General features: G+C 41.2%; 1 protein-coding gene and 1 pseudogene across 1 annotated transcript in view; one reads left to right on the forward strand and one right to left on the reverse strand.

Annotated features, from left to right (window-relative positions):
* The window catches only part of HEATR5A (HEAT repeat containing 5A), a 123923-nt gene extending 111681 nt beyond the window's left edge, over positions 1–12242 (forward strand). Inside the window, exons 32-35 of the mRNA XM_017895867.1 lie at positions 1028–1258; positions 7945–8099; positions 9916–10129; positions 10408–12242. Coding sequence (XP_017751356.1) covers positions 1028–1258; positions 7945–8099; positions 9916–10129; positions 10408–10715 — 908 coding nt within the window. The 3' untranslated portion in view covers positions 10716–12242. The remainder of the gene's footprint in view (positions 1–1027; positions 1259–7944; positions 8100–9915; positions 10130–10407) is intronic.
* A 3599-nt stretch (positions 12243–15841) lies between these two features.
* The window catches only part of LOC108544644 (asparagine--tRNA ligase, cytoplasmic-like), a 57932-nt pseudogene continuing 48434 nt past the window's right edge, over positions 15842–25339 (reverse strand).

The raw sequence follows: 25339 nt of genomic DNA on the forward strand, positions 1-25339 counted from the left end.
AAAAAAAAAAAAAAAAGGGAAATGTTTTGTTTCCAATTAAAATTGTATATTCTGTGAAATCTGGCAGATTATAGGTATTTAGTACTTAGTAGATACTTCTTAATTGGTAAACATATTTCTGCTAAAGGTGTTTTTTCATTTTTTGTTTGTTTTTTGAAATGAAGTCTGGCTGTGTCACTCAGGTTGGAGTGCAGTGGCATGATCTCGGCTCACTGCAACCTCTGCCTCCCAGGTTCAAGCAGCTCTTCTGCTTCAGCCTCCCAAGTGTCTGGGACTACAGGCGCGCACCACCACGCCTGGCTAATTTTTGTATTTTTAGTAGAGATAGGGTTTCACCATATTGGCCAGGCTGGTCTCGAACTCCTGACCTCATGATCCACCCGCCTTGGCCTCCCAAAGTGCTGGGATTACAGGCGTGAGCCACCGCACTCAGCCGCTAAAGGTGTTATTTTTTTGTTGGTTGGTTTTTTTTTAGACAAGGTCTCACTCTATGCCCAGGCTGGAGTTCAGTGGTACAGTCTCAGCTCACTGCAGCCTCAACACCCTGGACTCAAGCAGTCCTCCCACCTCAGCCTCCTAAGGCGCACACCACTGTCCCAGCTATTTTTTTTTTTTTTTTTTTTTTTTGTAGAGATGAAGTCTCACTGTGTTGCCTAGGCAACATTGTGAATGTACTTAATGCCACTAGATTATACACTAAAAATGGTTAAAATGGTAAACTTTATGTTGTATATATTTTACCACAATAAAAGATAAATAAAATAAGTTCATTTATCAACTGCCAAATAAAATAAAACAGCAAAAGCATAATGATACTCATACAATTTAAACATTAGTTATAACCATCAAGATTTAGTCCATCCTTAAAAATTTTAATAAAGCTACTTACATTATCTTAACAGTTACAATTCTTTATTAGAAATCATCTTTTAAAACTAAAATCTGACATTGTCTTACTCCTTGATGATTTGTTTTAGGAACCATATATATATAGGTTGAAATGCAGTGTGTTTTTAAAAAATTTATCTTACAGGAAGCATCTCAATTCTACCTACTATACTGTACCTCACAATTGGGGTCCTCAGAGAGACTGCTGTGAAGTTACCTGGGGGCCAGTTATCTTCGACAGTTGCAGCTTCCCTACAGGCTCTAAAAGGAATATTATCTTCTCCCATGGCCCGGGCAGAAAAGAGCCATACTGCTTGGACTGACCTTCTCCGAAGTGCTTTAACAACAGTTCTTGACTGTTGGGATCCAGGTAATTGAGGCTATTTGGAAGCAGTTCAGTTTGTTTTAAAAAGTGATAAAAAGAGTTTTTTGAGGATATTTTACTTGATCATATTTGGCCATATCACCTAGAGGAGACCATATTCAATACTATGTGTTTAGAGAATACATATAAGTAGATAGAAAATTGGCCGGGCGCAATGGCTCACACCTGTAATCCCAGCACTTTGGGACGCCAAGGCAGGTGTATCACCTGAGGTCAGGAGTTCGGGACTAGCTGGGCAACATGGTGAAACCCCATCTCTACTAAAAATAAAAAAACCAGCAGGGTCTGGTGGCACACACCTATAATCCCAGCTACCCAATGCTGTCTCAGCTACTCGGCTGAGACAGAAGAATTGCTTGAACCCTGGAGCTGGAGGTTGCAGGGAGCCAAGATCACGCCACTGCACTCCAGCCTGGGCAACAGAGTGAGACTCCGTCTCAAAAAAAAAAAAAAAAAAAGAAAAGCTGTGTTCTGGGGCCGGGCGCAGTGGCTCATGTCTGTAATCCCAGCACTTTGGGAGGCCAAGGCTGGTGGATCACTTGAAGTCAGGAGTTCAAGGCCAGCCTGGCCAACATGGAGAAACCCCATCTCTACTGAAAATACAAAAATTAGCCAGGTGTGGTAGTGCACGCCTGTGGTCCCAGCTCTCGGAAGGCTGAGGCAGGAGGCAGGAGAATTGCTTAAACCCAGGAGGCAGAGCTTGTAGTGAGCCAAGATCGTGCCACTGCACTCCAGCCTGGGTGACAGAACAAGACTCTTGTCTCAAAAAAATAAAATTAAAAAGCTGTGTTCCGATTTTAGCGTCTTTAACCCTTAATGCTGTTAAATGACAGGCAACCTATACATTGACAGTGAAAGACCTTCAGATATAATAGTGTGTTTAGTAAAAAAATAATGGAGTATGATCCATGTCTAGCCAACGGAAGTTTTTAATACACACAGTATACTGAAAAGTACATAAGCCATACAAAAAGACCAATCTGGTTCACCATGCCAGCATTTACTAAGTGACTAGTCAAGTTATTCAGTTTTTCTGCACCTTTGTTTTCTTATTAATAAATAGGGATAATTATGTTGCAAGAAATTGTTAGAGCAGTAACTTAATATGTGAAAAGCATCTCACTTATTACCTGGCATATATCAATAAATGATAGCCAGTATTATTTTCAGCATCTGTTAAAACTTGTTTATCGCTGGGTGTGGTAGCTCACACCTATAATACTAGCTACCCCGGAGGATGAGGCAGGAGAATCGCTTGAACCCAGGAGGCAGAGGTTGCAGTGAGCCGAGGTCGTACCACTGCACTCCAGCCTGGGGGACAAAGCGAGACTCTGTCTCAAAAAAAAAAAAAAATTCTCTTTTTTCTTATTTTGTGAGACTTTTATTTTCAACAGTATGTTGTAGTGATTATAAAAAGTCTTTATACACAGTATACATTTTCCCTGCCTTCCCAGTTTTGTTTATAAATGTCACAATTTGCCATATTTCATTTTACATATAAAATGTTTTCAATTGAAATCAGCATTTATTGACCACCCACTTTGCGGAAAGTTGGGAATATAGTGGAGTCTGGCTCCTATAAATTGCTGTTGGGTGTGATTATTACCTTAAGAATTTCCCAAAGGCAATAGTCATGTCTTAATTATCACTGCATTTCTAGTACATTAAAAAAAATTATAACTTTTTTTTTTTAATGGGAGTAATTGGTACTGATTAAGTGAAATCAGGCAGAGTGTCACAAGTAGGATTCTCTAAAAGTACTCACTGAGTGGGAGTTTGGGGAGCAAGAAGTTTATTAAGAAACAACATCTGTGAGGGGAAAAGGGGAAGGCAATATGGGGCAAAAGAAGTCAAACTGTGACAGTTTCCCAACAAATCTCAGTAAATCCGTCTGAGGAACTCTGGAGCCAGATTGCCCATCAGAGTGTCTGAACATATGACAGAAATGGCCTGGCCTTCAAATGTGGGTGGTTCCAGGAAGGATTTGATCTCAGGTAAGATAGCTATCTCTAGCTGAGGCTGACCCGGAAGGAGCTGACCCTTGATCACACTTCCCACAGCTGGGCAGCACATTTTCCCTTGAAGGGGATGTCAGTGGTGCATCTCTGGATCCACCATTAAGGCTTCTCAGAAGAGTCAACGTCTTAAAGGATTAGAAAGTTTTCTCCACATGGACATCATAGAAATGGATTCTAGGAATCGCTTGAACCTGGGAGGTGGAGATTGCAGTGTGAGCCAAGATCGCACCTCTGCACTCCAGCCTTGGCGACAGAGCAAGACTGTCTCAAAAAAAAGATAAAAAAGAAAGAAAGAAATGGATTCTAGGTACAACAGTTTGACCAAAAACTTGGGAGAATTAAATAGCTAAGGGAAAGCAAGTAGAACAATGAGGGGGTGTGGATTTGGGTGGAAGAGTATGTAAGAGTGGTAAATGGCAATTAGTAGGGAAATAAGTTGGATGGTACATGGGGCCAGATTATGGAGGGTTTGGCATGATTTGGACTGCCTTTAACAGGCATGTGGAATCATGAAATGGTTTTTTGTTGTTGTTGTTTTTGAGATGGGGTCTCACCCTGTTGCCCAGGCTGGAGTACGATGGTGCAATCTCAGCTCACTGCAACTTCTGCCTCCCGGGTTCAAGCGATTCTCCTGCCTCAGCCTCCTGAGTAGCTGGGATTACAGGTGCACGCCACCAGGCCTGGCTCATTTTTGTTTTTTGTATTTGTAGTAGAGAAAGGGTTTTACCATGTTGGTCAGGCTGATCTCGAACTCCTGACCTCGTGATCCACCCACCTCAGCCTCCCAAAGTGCTGGGATTACAGGCATGAGCCATTGTGTCTGGCTGAAAGGGTTTTAAGAAGGAAAGTAATGTGCTTGGATTTGCGTTTCTAAAGGTTCGCTCTTGGCAGCAGTGTAAAAAAGAAAGCCAAACTGTAGGAGATAAGATCATGTTAATACGGAAAAAGAGGAGTAAAATGATGAAAAGTAAAATGTTAAGCAGTTTTCCACAGAACTTACTCATAGTTTGATTTAGGAGTTGAAAGGGTAGGATGACTTGAACACTCAAATGTGATTAACAGAAATAACCGAGTGAGGGTTTTTAGGACAAGATAGTGAGTTGATTTTGAAATGCCTAGAGGATAGTCACATGGAACAGATGGTTAGAGGTATGGAATTCAAGAAAGTAGTCTGGGCTAGAGATGCTTTCTGGACTATATATGTATTTGGGAGCTGTCTGTGTAACCTATGGGACAGTTGAAATCACCCAACTTGAGTTTCTGGAGCAAGAAGAGAACCAAAAGCAAGGTGAGAGGAAATTCAGAAGATAATGTAGTTACAGAAGCCAGTTTTTAATAAAAAGGGAGTGGTCAGCACTATAAAATACTGTAGAGAGGCCAAACAGTGTGGGGGACGGAACTCACAGTGTTGAGGCACAAATGAGAGGTGTGAGGAATGGGAAAGATCAGGTATAGGCTTCTCTTCACAGGAAGAAGAGAAATAGCTAAATGGAAAGTGTAAGGTCAAGGGATAACTTTTTTTAAAGATGACATTCAAGTATGAGTTCATACTTACGGGGCAAAAAAAGGAGGTGGACATGTGGTTGGAGTTAGAAGTATTAGAAAGGAAAGTAGCATCCCTGTCTAGGCAGAAGGAATAAAATTTACAGCACATTTAAAAGGATTGACCTCTGCCAATATGAGGAAAGAACAGGAGATGAGGATAGAAAATAGTATTATAGCTACAAGTTTTTAGGTTGAGGGCTGGCCAGTGTGGCTCACGCCTGTAATCCCAGCACTTTGGGAGGCAATGGCGAAAGGACCGCTTGAGGCCAGTTCAAACCAGTGTGGGCAACATAGCAAGATACTGTCTCTACAAATAATAATAATAATTCATGTTGAGGGTTATGATGAGCTTGCCTCTTTCATCTCACACACAAAAAAAATGGGTTGTGTATTTTTTATTGTTGTTGTTTTTGTTTTTGGATGTGTATCAGGGAATTAGGCTAGGACAGGATTTAGACTAGCTACTGAGAGAAATTAAGGAGTTGATCATGACAGGTTAAATGTTTGCTGCCTAACAAATTACCTCAAAACTTAGTGGCTTAAAAGAGCAAACACTTATTATCTGACAGTTTCTATGGGTCCAGGATTAGGAGCAGTTTAGCTATGTGGTTCTAGCTTAGGTTCTCTCATGAAATTCCTGTTAAGGTGTTGGCCAGGGCTGCAGCTAGAGGATTCATTTCCAAGATGACTCATTCATATGGCTATTGGCAAGAGGCCTCAGTTCTTACCACACAGGCTTTTCACAGGCTAATGCTAAGCAAATTATGCATCTATCATAGGTAAAAGTAGGAATAAAGAGATTTTAGAAGAAAAGATAAAAGGAACCCAGGAGAACTTTATCTTGCTGAGAATAAAGACATTTTTACTAAACAAATTAGCTGACTCTGTTGCAGTTTCAAATTGCTATAGGTGGTTAAAAATAACTTTGCTGTAAGGGAAGCAGTATAGCATTATAGTTAACAGTACACTCTCTGTAATCAAACTTTCTGCCTTACTAATTGTGTGACTTGGACAAATGACTACATTTCTGTTTCTCGTCCATAAAATAAGGGATATGAGTACCTACCTCATGTTGCTGTTATGTTGATTAAATATTTAATGTATATAAAGTGCTTATAGCAGTGCTACATGTTAACGTTAAATGTTAACTGTGTACTTGTTTTACCTTAAAATCATTCAGATGTCTTTTATAAAATAAATCCTATTCATCCATAAAATTTTGCTTTCACTGCTACTGTGCCTCTTGAGTATTGTCAACTCTGATATTATCTCCTCAAGGCTTTCTCTGATCACCCAGTATAGACCGTCCTGGGCTACTTTGAATATTCTTTGTCTGTTTGTTTGTTTAAAGGGACAGGGACTTGCTGTGTTGCCCAGGCTGGAGTACAGTATCTATTCACAGGCACAATCATTGTGCACTGCAGCCTCGAACTCCTGGTGGACTCAACCAGTCCTCCCACCTCAGTGTCTCAAGTAGCTGCGAGTACAGACACACACCACTGCTCCTGGTGTGGTGTTTTTTTGTTTTTGTTTTGTTTTGTTTTGTTTTCTGTTGAGACGGAGTCTCCCTTTGCAGCCCAGGCTGGAGTGCAGTGGTGCAATCTCAGCTCACTGCAACCTCTGCTTGCCAGTGTCAAGTGATTCCCTGCCTCAGCCTCCCAAGTAGCTGGGATTACAGTCATGCACTACCACATCTGGCCAATTTTTGTATTTTTAGTAGAGACCAGGCGTCACCATGTTGACCAGGCTGGTCTCGAATTCCTGACCTCAAGTGATCCACCCGCCTCAGCCTCCCAAAGTGCTGGGATTACAGGCGAGTCACCGCACCCAGCCAGCTTTTTAATATATTTTTATATGCTTAGACCTTATCACTAGCTGAAAGTCTTTGCTTCTCAGTTTATAGTGTATCTTCTCTATAAGATGTATTCTCCGTGCCTAAAAGAGGACTGGCATACAATGTTTCTTAAGTACTTGTTGAACGAATGTGACCAAAACTACTACATATGTATGTCATTTCTTCATAAGTAACATCCCATTCTTTTTTTTTCTTTTTCTTTTTTTTTTTTTTTGATACGGAGTCTCACTCTGTCGCCCGGGCTGGAGTGCGTTGGCCGGATCCTAGCTCCCTTCAAGCTCCGCCTCCCAGGGTCACGTCCATTCTCCTGCCTCACCTCCCGAGTAGGCTGACTACAGGCGCCCACTACTGCCCGGCCCAGTTTCTTTGTATTTTTTAGTAGAGACGGGTTTCAACAGTGTTAGCAGGATTGGTTTGTCTCCTGACCTCGTGATCCCGCCCGTCTCGGCCTCCCAAAGTGCTGGGATTACAGGCTTGAGCCACCGCGCCCGGCCGTAACAACCCATTCTTAAACAATTTAAATATTTGAATTTGCTACACCTTTCCTTTTTGAATAACAGTGATTTTTTTTCCACAGCAGGTTCATTAAAATTATTTAATGAGAGTATGACTGGAAAATAAAGGTAGATTACTTCTAATAGAAAATTCCTTCAAATGATTGTGGTACACAGCTGTTTTCAGGTTTTTCTCTACTCTTGAGAAATCATATGTGTAAAGTGCTAAGGTATTTTCACTTGATACATGTACTATCAAAATACTTTAACAAAGAGAAAATAATTGTCCAAGCATTTCTGTGTTGCTTCACAGTAAAAGTAATTAACATGATAAGTAGCATATACTGAGCGTCATGTGTAGCATACTATTCTAAATGCTTCACATGGATTAACTCATTTAGTCTTCATAACCCTATCAATGTGAGTACTGTTGTTATTCCCATTTTTACAGATGAGGAAACTGAAGATGGAGTTAGATGTCCAAAGTCACACAACTAATAAATATATATTCCTAGTAAATGTATATATTTATTTACTGAGGCCTTAACCTTTAAAGATTATAATTACTTTGGTAGTTCTTAGCTCTAGAATTACTTATAATGCACATCTTAAAATGTACATTTGCCAGGGTTCTTAATCAGCGTTCATTGTCTGTATCTGTTGTGTACACCAAACTGTTACTACCAAACTGTAGACAGCTTCACACAGGTATATAAAGCAGTAAATATGATCTGTTTCTAATAGAGCATTTCTCTTTAGTTGATGAAACACACCAAGAACTTGATGAAGTCAGTCTACTTACCGCTATCACAGTGTTTATTTTGTCTACCAGTCCAGAAGTAACTACCATCCCATGCCTTCAGAAGCGCTGTATTGATAAATTTAAAGCTACTCTTGAGATAAAAGATCCGATGGTAAGTGTCTTTTAACGGAAAGATGTATGTAATAGGACTATGGCTAGGCTTTTACAAAATTTTCTTTGTGATTTTTGTTGGCTCCAATAGGAAATATTAGACTACAAATTTTTTATTTTCAGATTTCAGATTAATTTCTATTTCAGGAGTGACAAAGCCAAATAAGTCTTGTTCTTCAGCCCTAAGGGTAGAGGATAGTGGCAGAAGAGGAAATGTTAAGAAACTAAATTCAAGATAGAGGAATCTTAAGATTGATGTAGCACCAGAACTTTATAAGGGACTTTTATAAGATACTTTGTAGCATATTGTAGTGGATTTTATTTTTTTAAAAAAAAGAGAGAGAAAGGGAGGCCAGGCACTGTGGCTCATGCCTGTAATTCCATCCAGCACTTTGGGAGGACGCGGTGGGCAGATTGCTTGAGGCCAGAAGTACGAGAACAGCCTGGGCAGCATAGTGAGAAAGCATCTCTACAAAAAAACACAAAAATTAGCCTGGTGTGGGGGTGCAGGCCTGTAGTCCCAGCTGCTCTGGGGGACTGAGGCAGGAGGATCAATCGAGCCTGGGACCTTGAGGCTGCAGTGAGCCATGATCATGCCACTGCACCCCAGCCTGGATGACACAGCCAGATGCTGTCTCAAAAAAAAAAGATTCCAGCACATACCTTCAATAATATGAATGTGAAATAATAGGACCCATTCCAAAAGCAATACACACAAATTTATCCCATTCCCTTATGTCCCCTTCATTTACTTGAGTAATCTCCTATTTTTTATGTGCCTCTAGGTGAGTTCATAGCCAGTGATCACACATATATCTACTCCTGAAGATACAGGAACCAGATTTTCTCTCAGAAAAAATAATTATTAAAACACCATTACAGTTAATAAAAGTTGATTTATATATTTGATGTATAGTCATTTCCTTTTATCCTCTGTCCTGTTGCCTGCTGCCTGCAGCAGCTTTGTATAGCAGTCTCCAAGTTGGGACTCTGATGCCTGATGACACATAATTAATATGGTCCAGACGTGGTTCCTTGAAACACTCAGACCATGACATTTGAACATCAAATACATCATTTTTGTCTAAAACATTTTCTGAAATCAACAAAATATCTTTCAAGGTTGTATGTGTTTTGTTGTTTTGGGTGTTTTTTTGTTTTGTTTTGTTTTGCTTTCTACCCATAAAAATGTTAAAGAAGGAGGCTGGGTATGGCGGCTCATGTCTGTAATTCCAGCACTTCGGGAGGCCAAGGCAGGTGGATCAGTTGAGGTCAGGAGTTCGAAACCAGCCTGACCAACAAGGTGAAACCCCTTCTCTACAAAAAATACAAAAAATTAGCTGGGTGTGGTGGCGAACGCCTGTAGTCCCAGCTACTCGGGAGGCTGAGACAGGAAAATTGCTTGAACTCAGGAGGTAGAGGTTGCAGTGAGCCGAGATCGCACCCCTGCACTCCAGCCTGGGCAATGGAGCAAGAGTCCGTCTCAAAAACAAAAAAGTTAAAGGAGGGGTTTTGGTAGTGTTTTTGTTTTACATTATAGAGAAAGACATGAGGGAGAAAAGGAGAATTAGAGAAAAGAAGAAAATTAACCACTCTGTTTTGCTTCCCTGTTTACCTGTATGCTTCTTTCCCATTCCAAACTGTCACAACCACTGTTAGCATAGAAGTTTGATTACCTTTTGGCCGTTGGACTTTCAAAATTAAAGATAAATTAGAAATAAATTTAAATATTTTCACTACTTTAAAAGCAAAGAGTCGTCAGGGACTTTTAAAATTTTATTTATAGTATTTGCTGTTCTTTTCTCTTACCCAATTAGGTACAAATCAAGACCTACCAGCTCCTCCATTCCATCTTTCAGTATCCAAATCCAGCTGTTTCCTACCCATACATTTACTCTTTAGCATCCTGTATCATGGAAAAACTGCAGGAAATAGACAAGAGAAAACCTGAAAACACTGCTGAGCTTCAGATCTTCCAAGAAGGCATAAAGGTCTTAGAAACACTGGTTACTGTTGCTGAAGAACACCATCGTAAGTGTCAGCACTACATTCTTACTAACTCAGTCTCTACAAAAGTCAGAACTTTACTGTTATTTAAATTGCAAAACATTCAGTCACATTGTATCTGTATTTCACGTTCATTGAAAGGTGTTACGTTAATCCCAAGTATTGATATTATTATGAATTTAGAAGAGATTGGATGAATTGTTTTCTCTAGTGGGGAAAAATGTATACAGATCAGGGGCATTTGCAGCCTTATGTTAGGAACATTTAAGTCCCTGAACTTATATCATTTGTTTACTTTCTAGGCTCTCAGCTTGTGGCCTGTCTTTTGCCCATCCTCATTTCCTTCCTTTTGGATGAAAATGCTCTGGGATCAGCAACTTCCATAATGAGAAATTTACATGACTTTGCTCTACAAAATCTCATGCAGATTGGACCTCAGTATTCATCTGTTTTTAAAAGTTTAGTGACTTCTTCTCCAGCCCTAAAAGCCCGCCTTGAGGCCGCTATAAAGGGCAATCAGGAAAGTGTCAAAGTCAAGATACCAACATCTAAATATACTAAGAGTCCTGGAAAAAACTCGAGCATCCAATTAAAGACCAGTTTCCTCTGATGTTATTATTATTATTATTATTATTTGGAATAGTAAGCACCTTAATATAATACTTGATCATTTCCTTTGGGGACAAAAGGGACATTTTAGACACAAGTGCCCTTGGAGGTCTAGTTGATTGTTTTACCTTAAATAGCTGTGACTCTTCAAAGTAACAGCATACTTACCATTTTTTTGTGTGTGTGTGGGGTTTGTGGGTTTGTTTGTTTGTTTTGCTATTTAAAAGACAACGGAGCTAACTTACCAGGAATTTTAAGAAAGTGCTAAAGAACTAAACTTACTAAACAATCTACTGCTTTAAAAATGAAATGGATTTCTTCTAACAGTCTGTACACATGCGGTATACTTAATACCGTAACAGATACAAATATGACTCTAGTGTAAATTATCTGCACTAATATTGTATCCCAGTTGCTGATTTAAAATTCTGCCTTGGCCAGGTATGGTAGCTCACCCCTGTAATTACAGCACTTTGGGAGGCCAAGGCAGTTGGATCACGAGGTCAGGAGTTCGAGACCAGCCTGACCAACATGGTGAAACCAACATGTACTACTAAAAGTACAAAAATTAGCCAGGTGTGGTGGCACACACCTGTAATCCCAGCTACTCAGGAGGCTGAAGCAGGAGAATCGCTTGAACCTGGGAGACAGAGGCTGCAGTGAGCTGAGATTGCACCACTGCACTCCACCCTGGGCAACAGAGTGAGACTCTTATCTCAAAAAAAAAAAAAATTCTGCCTTATTCAGTAATTGTATTAAACTTTCTCCAATTTCTCCAAGAAGATAAAATGATTGGAGGACTATTTAGGAAACCTGGTCTAGGATTATCCAGTATACAATAATACAAATTACAGCCTTACAGTGTGACATAAAATTTGGTATCTATATCATGGTTTTTCACCATCTTTTGGTTTAGTTTATATTGGGTTCAGAAAATGGAAGTTTTACTCATTTTAAATAGAATACGGCATCTCCACTATTTCTCAAATGGATTTTTCCGTTTACCTCTGTTCTTACTAATTGTGTTCATTTTCATTTGTGGCAAACATTTGTATCAATGAGTTTTAATATAGGTTCATATCTATATTGTATTTAGATCAACTATGGGTTTATATAAATGCCAAATTTAGTACAGCAAATTTAGGTCATCAGGTGAATACAAGTATTTTTTTTAACATGAAACATATTTTATTATAGAAAAAAGATTAATGATAAAGTCATGTTGGTTGAAAAATATTTTTTAACTCTGTTCATGATTGTTGATTCTCCTTCTACTTCAGTGTTATACTGTGTGAATCAAGCGCTATGTCAAAACAGAGCATTTCCCTGTTAAAAATCACAAACCGAAGTGATAGAGGCATGTCAGAATTGAGAAAACATTTTGAAGCAAGAGCAATGTGATGTACGTATTTTATTATGTTTGTATATAAATACTGTTGTAAACTGTTCAGAGTGAAAACATTTGACAGACTCTAACACTACAATCATTTTTTCTAAATTACATAAATAAAGCTAATTTTCATTATCATTCTTGTATTTTTTAATTATTTTACCAACAAAAGATGGCAGGTTGGTTTCTCTCACACGGATTCCAGAAAATCAGCCTTTTTTCTCAGAAGAGCCCTTTCTTTGGAGCATTATTTGTGATGGTTTGGATTTTCTGTCTCTTCCTAAGTGTCTCTGGGCATCGAGTGTATCTTTCTTATTGTTCCTTTTACCTAAAATGTGCTTTTCTGTCCTCTCTTCTGTCTGGTGATTGCCCATTCCTTATAGGCCTGGCTTAAATGTCACCTTTCCTTGGTGACTCTCTTTAACACTTCTTAACTTCCTCTTACACCAATTTAACTACTTCCTCATCTGTGTTTCCATAGTGCTTAATACATTCTTGTATGCATAAAAAATCACATTGCAATTTGTGTTTTGTTTGTTTGTTTGTTTTAAGCCAAGGTCTTGTTCTGTTGCCCAGGCTGGAATGCAATGGTGTGAACACAGCTCAGTGCAGCCTTGACCTACTAGGCTCGAGTGATCCTCTTGCCTCAGCCCCCCCCAAGTAGCAGGAACTGCAGATGTGCGCCTCCAAGCCTAATTTAAAAAATTTTTTGTAGATATGAGGTCTCACTATGTTGCCCAGTCTGGTCTCAAACTCCTGAGCTCAAGCTGTCCGCCCGCCTTGGCCTCCCAAAGTGCTAGGATTACAGGTGTGAGCCACCACACCCAGCCCACATTGCATTTTAATATTATCTTGTCTCCCTCTTAGACTATACCTCTTCAAAGGGAGAAATTATGTCTTTTATAACTTGACTCACTTAATAGCTATTGAATTGCACTGGTACAGGATGGATCAGGACTTGTAACTTCTTTGCCAAGGCAAATGCTGAACTAGGTTGTTCTCAGGATGTAACTAATTTGACTTAGGGATTTCTAAAAAGTGTTTTGTCTGTTTTTGCTGTTTCATTTAGTTTGCTCTTACACGTTAAGATTTCTTCTCCTGCCGGGCGCCGTGGCTCACGCCTGTAATCCCAGCTCTCAGGGAGGCAGAGGCGGGAGGATAGCTTGAGCCCAGGAGTTCGAGACCTGCCTGGGTAATACAGCGAGACCCCGTTCTCCACAAAAAGGAAAAAAAAAAAAAGACAAAAAAAAAAAAAAGATTTCTTCTCCTTTAGTAGCCTAGTATCCTGAATTACTTGGATTAAAGGTGCTTATATGAATGTCAGTAATTAGGGGAAAAAACTCTTATGTCCAGTGTAATGTAATTAGGAAATCTGAGCTATTCTTAAATGTATTGCCTTAAATCGCCTTATTTAATACAACACTGAACCATTAAATGTATTCTTACTGATAATGAAATTAAGGCTTAACAGCTGGGATTTGAACCCATCTTTCTGATCCCAAGCATTCATGCTGGAGACAGAAAAACTAGCAATCCCGATTCCATCAAGGTATAGCTCTTCTCTTTCAGCACTCCGGGCTCCCTCAGGAGCCTTCCTCAGTCTTTGTTGAAGTTATTTTCAATTACATTTCTCCAAATTACAACTAAAACATTTCTGGCTAATACAGTAGGAAAAAGTATTTTTAAAATTATCTTCTACAGTTTCTTCTTTTTTTTTTGGAGACGGAGTTTTGCTCTTGTTGCCCAGGCTGGAGTGCAGTGGCACAATCTTGGCTCACTGCAACCTCCATCTCCCGGGTTCAAGTGAGTCTCCTGCCTCAGCCTTCCCAAGTAGCTGGGATTACAGGCATGTGCCACCACATCTGGCTAATTTTGTATTTTTAGTAGAGGCAGGGTTTGTCCATGTTGGTCAGGCTGGTTTCGAACTCCTGAGCTCAGGTGATCTGCCCGCGTCAGCCTCCCAAAGTACTGGGATTACAGACATGAGCCACTGTACCTGGCCCATCCTCTACAATTTCTATGGGGATAGATTATATGCTTAGATTATTAATGAGTCTAGTTGTAATAAAGCAGTTGCATATTAATTAGCTTGGTAACTTTACAAATTAAAAATTTGATTAGTAACTTGGATGAAACCATCAAAATGGTATAATATTTGTCTTGAGCTTTATTTTTTTCTAAGAGGAGAAATAGAGACAAAGCTACTAGTTAAGTTGTTCTATTTAGCCCATTGCTTAAAAGCTTATGTAAAATAACATTGGATATAACAGATTTCTGTTAATAAAATATTGAGTCTAAATTTTACTTCTATAAAACAAACTTCACTGTCAAGGGAACATTAAGGCCCTTGAAAAGATATAAGTAACTACTATAAAAGAGGTATGATGGTGAGGTTTGGGCTTAAAATTTATTTATTAAAAAAAAAAAAAAAGTTGGCCAGGCACGGTGGCTCATGCTGGTAATCCCAGCACTTCGGGAGGCTGAGGTGGGCTCCCAAGGAGATCACGAGGTCAGGAGATCACGACCATCCTGGTTAACACGGTGCAACCCCATCTTTACTGAAAATTAGCTGGGCATGGTGGGAGGTGCCTGTGATCCCAGCTACTTAGGAGGCTGAGGTAGGAGAATTGCTTGAACCCGGAGGTGGAGGTTGCATTGAGCCAAGATCGCACCATTGCATTCCAGCCTGGGTGACAGAGCGAGACTGTCTCAAAAAAAAAAAAAAAAAAAGTTATGAATATGGGAGCCCAGAAAAGAAAACTGGAGCTTCCAAGATCAACTTTATGGAAAGCATCTTACGATACAGGCCTAGAGAATAGCACTTGATGGAATAGATACATAACCCAAGAGTCCTTTTTTTAACCAATATTTAAAACTGTTTAATTATATATAGCATATATAATCCCAAAATTATCACCTATTAAAGTGCTGAAATGTATTCAGAACTACAGAATTATGTACCACATATTTCCCCAAAACTTTTTGTTTTTTGTTTGTTTTCTGAGATGGAGTCTTACTCTGTCGCCCAGGCTGGAATGCAATGGCATGATCTCTGCTCCTTTCAACCTCCGCCTCTCAGGTTCAAGCAATTCTCCTTCTACAGCCTCCCAAGTGGCTAGGATTACAGGCATGCCCCACCATGCCTGGCCAATTTTTGTAATTTTTCTTTTAAATAGAGATGGTGTTTCACCATGTTGGCCAGGCTGGTCTCAAACCCCTGACCTTAAGTGATCTGCTGGCCACGGCCTCCCAAAGTGCTAAAATTACAGGGTTGAGCCACCACACCCAGCCTGGGCTACTTTGTATGGTATAGGAATAAAAAAGAGAAAACAGAAACAGTTTTACCCCAGTGGAACAAGAAAGGGAAGATGCTGGCTTTTGTATTTGGGGTTTTTTGTTTTGTTCATTTTAAAGAGGCAGCCTGTTTCTTTCATGAACCACATTCTGTTTCTTTCATGCTTCAGAAGTAATCAGTTATGGCCTGCAGCACTGGACAAATCAATGGTATAAGCATACATCTCAGATGTGATAACTTCAGAATCCAAGAGAAGAATCATCCCAATGGCTGGACACAGTGGCTCACACTTGTAATCCCAGCAACTTGGGAGGCCAAGGCAAGAGGTTCTCCTGAGCTGAGGAGTTTGAAGTTACAGTAGGCTGTAATTGTGCCACTGCACTGCAGCCTGAGCTACCAAGTGAGACCCTACCTTAAAAACATACATAATTTTTTAAAAGAATCATTCTAAGCCCAAGTCATATCCTCCATGTTGACATATACCATATTTTCTCTGATCTGTATTCCAGTAATAGGGAGTAGGGTCAATCCCTTCCTTTTTATAACCTGCAGGTATTTCTTCATTATCCCAGATATGCAGTGAGCCTGCCACAATCTCACCAACATTCAGCATCAACACACTGACAGATTCAGTAAGACAGAAATGCTCAGGATGTCACTGCATATAGAAGGACTTGATCACAGGAAATCAACACAGCAAGATTGGTTCATTAATGGTGTTGTCATCAGTCTCAGGAGCTTTGGGGATGTTTTTCTCCAAATTCCTAGGAAGTTCCATATCTTTGCTTTATATTGCGTTTTAGCCACACCATAGCATCTGTTTAAAAGGCCGTTTGGTGGGCTTAAAGTATGGGGTCAGGTTATATACTCATCGCCAGTGACTTCAAGACTACTACATTACAAACCAAGCCCTCCAATCAGTTCAGGAGGTCCTCAAAGGTCAGGAAAGGGCACCCAGCTTCCACATGAGTTTATTCAGCCAAGTGCCTTCAAATTCTGGATGCTCTGCCCTGTATGACTGTGCAACACAAGAAAACATCTGGGGCTGGAATGCCTGTCTCCTGGTACAACTAAGAGAACTGAGTCAAAAATGCCTCTTCCTTGGGCTGGGCACTGTGGCTCACTCCTGTAATCCAAGCACTTTGGGAGGCCAAGGCAGGTGGATTGCTCGAGCCCAGGAGTTTGAGACTGGTAACAACAGGAGGCAGAGAAACTCTAGGCAGACAATAGCAGGTCCCTGATGAAGCCGCACCTCAAGCTGAAAAGCCTGAGACTGCGGCCAAAGTAAGAACTTCTATTCCGTTTTCCCACTCAAATGTTGCCTTTTCCTAAACCACCCATGGCCCACCCCGCATCCTATTCCTATAAATACCCCAGACTCAGTTGGCAGAGAGGAGAAGCAGCTGGATGTAGGAGACTACAGCTGGGCATCAGAGAGCAGTGGCTTAACTTCAGAGTAACAGCTTGGTGGCGTAACTTTGGAGAAGAATCCAGCCAAAGACAGCCGGACTTCAGGGGAAAATTACCTACCTCCATCCCTTTTTATCTCCCCTTCCCACTGAGAGCCACTTCATCAGCAATAAAATCCACCGCACTTACCATCCTTCAATTTGTACGACCTCATTTTTCCTGGATGCTGGACAAGAGCTCGGGAGCCACAAGTGCAGAAACGAAAGGGCCCACTGAGCTGTTAACGCCTGAGCTGTCCACGGACAGCAGAGCTAAAAGAGCACTGTAACTTGCCCTCTGGGGCTTCAGGGGTTGTGGGCACCACCTCCCCAGTCGCTGCCATGGGGCCTCAAAAGCTCTCACCCCAGCTCCTGCACCTGCTTACCTGCGCACACCCACATGGGGTGGAACGCAGCAGGTCCAAGTGAGTAGAGTTTGCCCCTGCCGGACCAAAGTGGACAGCTGGTTCCACTCGTGCACTCCAGTTCCCACCTTGTTCACTCACATGCTCCCTTCCACAAGGAGTCGAGAGCTACAGGCTGAGTAAATGAGGCACCCCTGCTTCAAGTCCCACGAAGGGGTCAGGAAAATATCCTGCTTTAAGACCAGCCTGGGAAACATGGCAAAACCCTGTCACTACTAAAAACACAAAAATGAGCCAGGAGTAGTGGTACATGCCTGTAATCCCCATTACTCTTGAACCTGGGAGGCTGAGATCGTGCCACGGCACTACAGCCTGGGTGACAGAGCAAGACACTCTCTCTCTCAAAAAAAAAAAAAAGAAGAAGAAGCCTCTTCCCCCCAAATAATCAAGTTTGAAGAGTGTAACACCAGCCTGGGCAACATAGTGAGACCTGGTCTCTACTGAAAAAAGAAAATCTGCCAGGCATGGTGGTGCAAGCCTGTAGAGCAAGCTACTTGGGAAGCTGAGGCAGGAAAATTGCTTGAACCTGGGAGATGGAGGCTGCAGTCAGACATGATTGTACCAGTGCATGCCAGCCAGGGTGACACAGTGAGACCTTGTCTCAAAAATAAAACAAAAAAAGTGTAGCACCACCTTCTGCTGGTATTTGCACTATTTTTGGAGGAGTAAAGTCACAGTACCCCCATCAAAGAAGTGATCTCTAAAGCACCTGGTGGCCATGGATCATTGCTTTTCGGAGTTTGAACATGTTTTCTCCAAAGATCATCATGTGTCTGTTGAGCTGGATGTCAACAGCAACCAAGAGTCTTGTAACATTAATTTTTTAATTTTAAGAGAAGAATTACCTTTTTTGCAGTATCCTAAAGAATTCTCTTTATCTTTATTATAATACAAGATTTTCATTACGAGGGAAGAAATTCAGCCCTCAAACTACCGAACTATTAAACAATCCACTAAACTATGATGTTAATGCAAAATTGAAAATATTTGAAATAACTGTATACTCCAAAAAAAGTACAACACTAAAATGTCATTTTGGCCGGGCACGGTGGCTCACGCCTATAATGCCAGCACCTTGGGAGGCCAAGGCAGGCCGATCACTTGAGGCCATGAGTTCGAGACCAGCCTGGCCAACATGGTGAAACCCCATTTCTACTAAAAAAAATAAAAATTAGCCAGGAAGGCCAGGCGTGGTGGCTCATGCCTGTAGTTTCAGCACTTTGGGAGACCGAGGCGGATGGATCATGAGGTCAGGAAATCGAGACCATTCTGGCTAACACGGTGAAACCCCATCTCTACTAAAATACAAAAAATTAGCCGGGCATGGTGGCGGGTGCCTGTAGTCCCAGCTACTCGGGAGGCTGAGGCAGGAGAATGGTGTGAACCTGGGGGGCGGAGCTTGCAGTGAGCTGAGATTGCGCCACTGCACTCCAGTCTGGGCGACAGAGTGAGACTCTGTCTCAAAAAAAAAAAAAAAAAAAAAATTAGCCAGGTGTGGTGGCAGGCACCTGTAATCCCAGCTACTTGGGAGGCTGAGGCAGGAGAATTGCTTGAACCCGAGAGGCGGAGGCGGAAGTTGCAGTGAGCCAAGATTATGCCACTGCACTCCAGCGTGGGCAACAGAGTGAGACTCGGTCTCAAAAAAGAAAAAAAAAACTGTGTCATTTCTGGTGGTTTAATGATTGTCTGTATGTATCTTTCCAGAGCCCATTACTATTTATAACTATAAAGTCAAGGTGATTATATATATTGCATCTTCTCCATCAATTGAATATACTTTCCTCTGTACAAATAATTTGTTAGCTCATTTTTTTCTCTTTTTCCTTTTTTTTTTTTTTTTTTTTTTTTTTTTTTTTTTTTTTTTTTTTTGAGATGGAGTCTCACGCTGTCACCCAGGCTGGAGTGCAGTGGTGTAATCTTGGCTCAATGCATACTCAACCTCCTGGGTTCAAGCGATTCTGCTGCCTCAGCCTCTCAAGTAGCTGGGTTTACAGGTGCCCATCACCATACCCCACTAATTTTTGTATGTTTAGTAGAGATGGGGTTTCACCATGTTGGCCAGGCTGGTCTCAAACTGCTGACCTCAAGTGATCCACCCGCCTAGGCCTCCCAAAGGGCTGGGATCACAGGCATGAGCCACCACATCTGGCCTAATTTGTTAACTCTTGCAAGACCTCAATTATTCAGGAGAAATTATCTCTGTTTGCTAGAAATATAGTTATCTAACAGCTGGCTGGCTGGTAGTGATCAATTAATGAATTATACCCATGTTGGCCTCTCTGTTTACCAGTCTATTTGATTGATATCTGGGCTTGTTAGCTTTGAGGAAATTTTATATTGTGATATAGAACTGGAACATATCCAGTATAGAGCACAAATACAATCCAGGTTGCATAAATCAAAAAGTGTAGCTTCCTTTAAATGTTTTTCTCTTTTGTTAGGACTCCTGCATTATCAACTGGGGCATTATAAAATTATGATTCCACAGTCTACTTGAGGAAAATTCCTATGTCCACATATCATCCTTCAAGTAGACAGTGTATTTCAAAAAATTAACATGTTTTAAATGATTCTTACTATTCCAAGTATTCTGTATTTTTTGAGATAATAAGAAGTCATAGGCTGGGCATGTGGCTCACGCCTGTAATCCCAACACTTTGGGAGGCAGAGGTGAGTGTATTACTTGAGGCCAAGAGTTTAAGACCAGCCTGGCCAACATGGTGAAACCCCGTCTCTATAAAAAAACACAAAAATTAGCCAGGTGAGGTTGTGCATGCTTGTAGTCCCAGCTACTCAGGAGGCTGAGGCAGGAGCATCGTTTGAACCTGGGAGGCGGAGGTTGCAGTGAGCTGAGATTGCACCACTGGGAGACAGAGCAAGACTCTGTGTCAAAAAAATGAATACATAAAAATAAAAAATAAAAAGAGAGGTCATTGCTGCCAATGAAAAGTGGTGTTGACACTGTTTTGCTTAATTGGATCAAAATTTAATCTTTTTCCTGGAAAAATACCTAGAGGCAAAAAAACGTTATAAGCAGAGAAATAGATACAGACACAGAAACACACACATGCATCAGAAATAGCAGACTGCTTTATAAAATATTCCAAGAAAGAATAAAACAAATGAGATTTTTTTAACAGCAAAGTATGCCAATGACACAGCAAAAGCAGCTTTGCTAGTGCTATTACTGGAGGAAGTACAAGTGGCCCCAGAAAGAAAACGTGCATGTGCAACCAAAACTGATGGTTTCTGCTGAACAATGAAGTATATAAATCCCACTGTTTCTCTATTAATTACTTCTTTCTTAGGAAAGTTTTGGGCCTTCTATTTTGTATTCAAATGCTGGAGGAGTGCTCACCGCTCTCTGGATTGCCAGGGTAACTGGGCTTCCCACATCCTTTCCCTCTCTAGTAGTGTCAAGTCTAGAAACACATCATCTAGATCTTTGTTTAAACACAAAAGCTCCTTAAAAATAGATTTTCTAAATTATGGAAATGCTTTTGTTTCAGTGCTCAACAGATGAACTGTGAGTCAACATCCAATGAGAAGTGGTTCCTATTCTCCACTTCCTATTCTACAGTCAGCTGTAGTTACTCTCATTTGCTACAGTTTTCATTGCAGATGCTTTCTCTTTTCAATAATGTGATCACTCTGATTCTCAATGATGTATAAAAAATTTGTAGAATTTTCTACAATGAATATGTTCCCTTAGTTGATTGATTTATATTCTTAACAGAAATCACCCTAGATCCTGTCTCTAGGCAAGCACATGCCTAAACCATTTATAATAATCCTTTTTTTTTTTTTAGACAGGGTCTCACTCTATTGCCCAGGCTGGAGTGCAGTGGCGTGATGATGGCTCACTGCAGACTTGACCTCCCTAGGCTCAAGTGATCCTCTCACCTCAGCCTCCTGAGTAGCTGGGACTACAGGCGTGCATCATCACGTCTAGCTAATTTTTTGTAGAGACGAGCACATATCACCCTTTAAGCACACAGCGTATTTCAAAAAATTAACATTTTAAAAATGATTCTTACTATTTCAAGTATTCTGTATTTTTTGAGCAAATAAGAAGTCACAGGCTGGGCATGGTGACTCACGCCTGTAATGCCAGCACTTTGGGAGGCTGAGCAGGGTGGATTGCTTGAGACCAGGAGTTGAGACCACCCTGGCCAACATGGCGAAACACCGTCTCTACTAAAAGTACTAAAATTAGCCAGGCATGGTGGCTAATGTTCCCCATGTTACCCAGGCTGGTCTCAAACTCCTGGGCTCAAGCCATCTGCAGGCCTCAGCCTCCCACAGTGCTAGGATTACAGGTAGAAGCCACCAAGCTCAGCCCATTCTATTCTAAAAGATTGGAAGTTTTCATTGTTTTTCCTTGATAACTGGTTTAGCATATCTCATTGTGTGAAGAATGGCGTTATGAACTTTTTTTTTTTTTTTTTTTTTAGACAGAGTCTCACTCCGTTGTCCAGGCTGGAGTGCAGTGGCATGATCTCAGCTTACTGCAACCTCCGCCTCCTGGGTTCAAGCAATTCTCCTGCCTCAGCCTCCCGAGTAGCTGGGATTACAGGCATGCACCACTACACCCGCCTAATTTTTGTATTTTTAGTAGAGACAGGGTTTCACCATGTTGGCCAAGCTGGTCTCAAACTCCTGACCTCAGGTGATTCACCTGCCTCGGCCTCCCAAAGTGCTGGGATTACAGGCGTGAGTCACCGCGTCCGGTCAAAACAATTTCTTCTGAGGTGTGATGGAGAATGTGATGACTTCAGGAACAGCTGGATTTTTTGGGGGGCAGCGGGGGGACCGAGTCTCGCTCTGTTGCCCAGGCTGGAGTGCAGTGGCACCATCTTGGCTCACTGCAACCTCCACCTCCTGAGTTCAAGTGATTCTCCTGCCTCAGCCTCCTGAGTAGCTGGGACTACAGGCATATGCTACCACACCCATCTAATTTTTATATTTTTAGTAGAGAGGGGTTTCACCATGTTGGCAGGCTGATCTCAAACTCCTGACCTCAAGTGATCCAGCTGCCTTGGCCTCCCAAAGTGCTGGGATTACAGGCGTGAGCTACTGCGCCTGGCCCATAATCGTCTTTTCTATAAGCGTTTAAAAGTGTCTATTTTAGTTTCCTAGGACTGCTGTAACAAACTACCATAAATCCGATGGCTTCGTGCAATGAAAATTTTGTTTTCTCTCCATTCTGGAGGCCAGAAGTCTGAAATCAAGGCCTAGGCTCACTTCAAAGGCCCTAGGGAAGAATTCTTTCTTGCCTCTTCTAGCTTCTAGTGTCCCAGGTATTCCTTGGCTTCTAGTGCCATAAGTTCAAGTCTCTGCCTCCATCATCACAAGGTTTTCTCCATCTGTCTGTCTTCTATGTGTCTCTTATAAGGACACTTTTAATAGGATTTAGGGCGCACCTGAATAGTTCAGGATGATCTCCTCTTGAGTTCCTTACTTATTATACCTACAAAGGCCTACTTTTCCAAATTACATTACATTCACAGGTTCTGCAACATGGACATATCTCTTTGGGAGCCATCATTCTACCCATTGCAGTGCCCCAAATTCCTGAATTCCAAACTCAGCATTGCAGTGAATACAGCAGTAGCTCTTATTCATCAAATACATTATTTATTTTCATTTGCTCAAGCAGATTTCAACCAAGCTATTTAAGAAGTTAGTTATAAGCCGAGACAACTGGATAGCCACAGGCAAAAAAAAAAAAAAAAATGAAATTGGACCTTTACCTCACACATATACTAAAGTTACACAAAAATGAATCAAAGACCTAAATATAACCTAAAACTGTAAACCTCTTAGAAGAAAATATAGATGTAAATTTCTGTGACTTTGGATTTGGCAATGGTTTCTTTTTTTTGTTTGTTTTTGTTTTTTTGGAGACGGAGTCTCGCTCTGTGGCCCAGGTTGGAGTGCAGTGGCCGGATCTCAGCTCACTGCAAGCTCCGCCTCCCGGGTTCCCGCCATTCTCCCGCCTCAGCCTCCGAGTAGCTGGGACTACAGGCGCCGCCGCCAGGCCCGGCTAGTTTTTTTTGTATTTTAGTAGAGACCGGGTTTCACCGTGTTAGCCAGGATGGTCTCGATCTCCTGACCTCGTGATCCACCTGCCTGGGCCTCCCAAAGTGCTGGGATTACAGGCTTGAGCCACCGCGCCCGGCCGGCAATGGTTTCTTAGCTATAACACATAAAGCACAAGTGACCAGAGAAAAAGGAGATAAATTGGACTTCAAAGTTAAAAACTTTTGTACTTCAAAAGACACCATCAAAAAAGTGAAAAGACAACACACAGAATGGGAGGGAGAACCTGGCAAATCATATGTCTAATAAGAGTCTAACATCCAGAATATATCAAGAACTCTTAAAACTTAACACTGAAGAGCGGGGTGGTGACTCATGCCTGTAATCCCAGAACTCCAAGAGCCTGAGGTGGAAGGATCACTTGAGCCCCAAGAATTCATTGCCAGCCTGGGCAACATGGTGAGACTTTGTCTCTATTTTTTTTAAAAAAAGAAAAGAAGGCCGGGCGCAGTGGCTCAAGCCTGTAATCCCAGCACTTTGGGAGGCCGAGATGGGCGGATCACGAGGTCAGGAGATCGAGACCATCCTGGCTAACACAGTGAAACCCTGTCTCTACTAAAAAAACATACAAAAAAACTAGCCGGGCGAGGTGGCGGGCACCTGTAGTCCCAGCTGCTCAGGAGGCTGAGGCAGGAGAATGGCGTAAACCCAGGAGGCAGAGCTTGCAGTGAGCTGAGATCCGGCCACCGCACTCCAGCCTGGGCGACACCTCCAGCCTGGGCGACAGAGCGAGACTCCGTCTCAAAAAAAAGAAAAGAAAAAAAAAAAGAAAAGAAAACTCAATACTGAAAAGACAACCCAATTTAAAAAAATGGGTAAAGGACTTAAATAGACATTTCTTCAAGGAATATATATAGATGCTCAATAAACAAATGAAAAGATGCTCAACATCATTAATCATTAGCAATGAGATGCCACTCCACATCCACTAGGATGGCTATGTGAACCCCGGTATCTGAGACAGGCCTCAGTTAATTTAGAAAGTTTATTTTGCTAAGGATGAGGATGCACACTGGTGACACCGCCTCAGGAGGTCCTGACAACATGTTCCCAAAGTATCAGAGCACAGTTTGGTTTTATACATTTTAGGGAGACATGAGACATCAATCAACATATGTAAGATGAACATTGGTTCAGAAAGGCAGGATAACTCAAAGCGTGGAGGGGGATTCCAGGTCATAGGTAGATAAGAGACAAATGGCTGCATTCTTTTGAGTTATCCAATTAGCCTCTCCAAAGGAGGCATTTATCTGATTAACCTCTCCAAAGGAGGCAATCAGATACACATTTATCTCAGTGAACAGAGGGGTGACTTCGAACAGAATGGGAGGCAAGTGTGCCCTAAACAGTCACCAGCCTTACTTTTCACTTTAGCTTAGTGATTGTGGGGCCTCAAGACTTATTTTCCTTTCACATTTCCCCCTTATCTGTTTAAAAATCTTTTGCAGAAAGCATTTTAGAAGAAAATGAGTCTCTGGTCTCAGGTTTCATCTGATTCCTAGACAGGTAGATCCAGAGGTATTAAGAAACTCATTTTCAGCCGGTTGTGAAGTTTCATGTCCTATGAAGAGAAAATAAGAGGAGGAAGGAATAAAAAAAAAAAAAAAAAAGAAGAATCTGGAAAATCAATATAAGCCTCATTACTCTGAAGTCCATACATCAGCAGGCAGGTGTGAAAGTAGCTTATGTATGTAAATAGGTTGCTGTTATTTTCTTTTGAAGTTTAAGTTGTCTAGCTTCAGTTTGCAGGGTTTTAAAAAAACACAGTTTACTTTTCGGTGACTCCAAATTAGGAAAAATGAGGGAAAAAAGAAGGAAGAAAATTGAAAACATTATTTTGAAGACTTGTAGCCAAAAAAAAATTCAGTCCAAACTGTAGAAAATAATAAAAATTGAAAAACATTAGGCAATACTAGAATCTAACAACAGGTGAACTATTGTTTTTTTTTTTTTTTTTTTTTTTTT

This window comes from Rhinopithecus bieti, unplaced genomic scaffold (assembly GCF_001698545.2).
Source record: "Rhinopithecus bieti isolate Rb0 unplaced genomic scaffold, ASM169854v2 scaffold_21703, whole genome shotgun sequence".
NCBI lineage: Eukaryota > Metazoa > Chordata > Mammalia > Primates > Cercopithecidae > Rhinopithecus > Rhinopithecus bieti.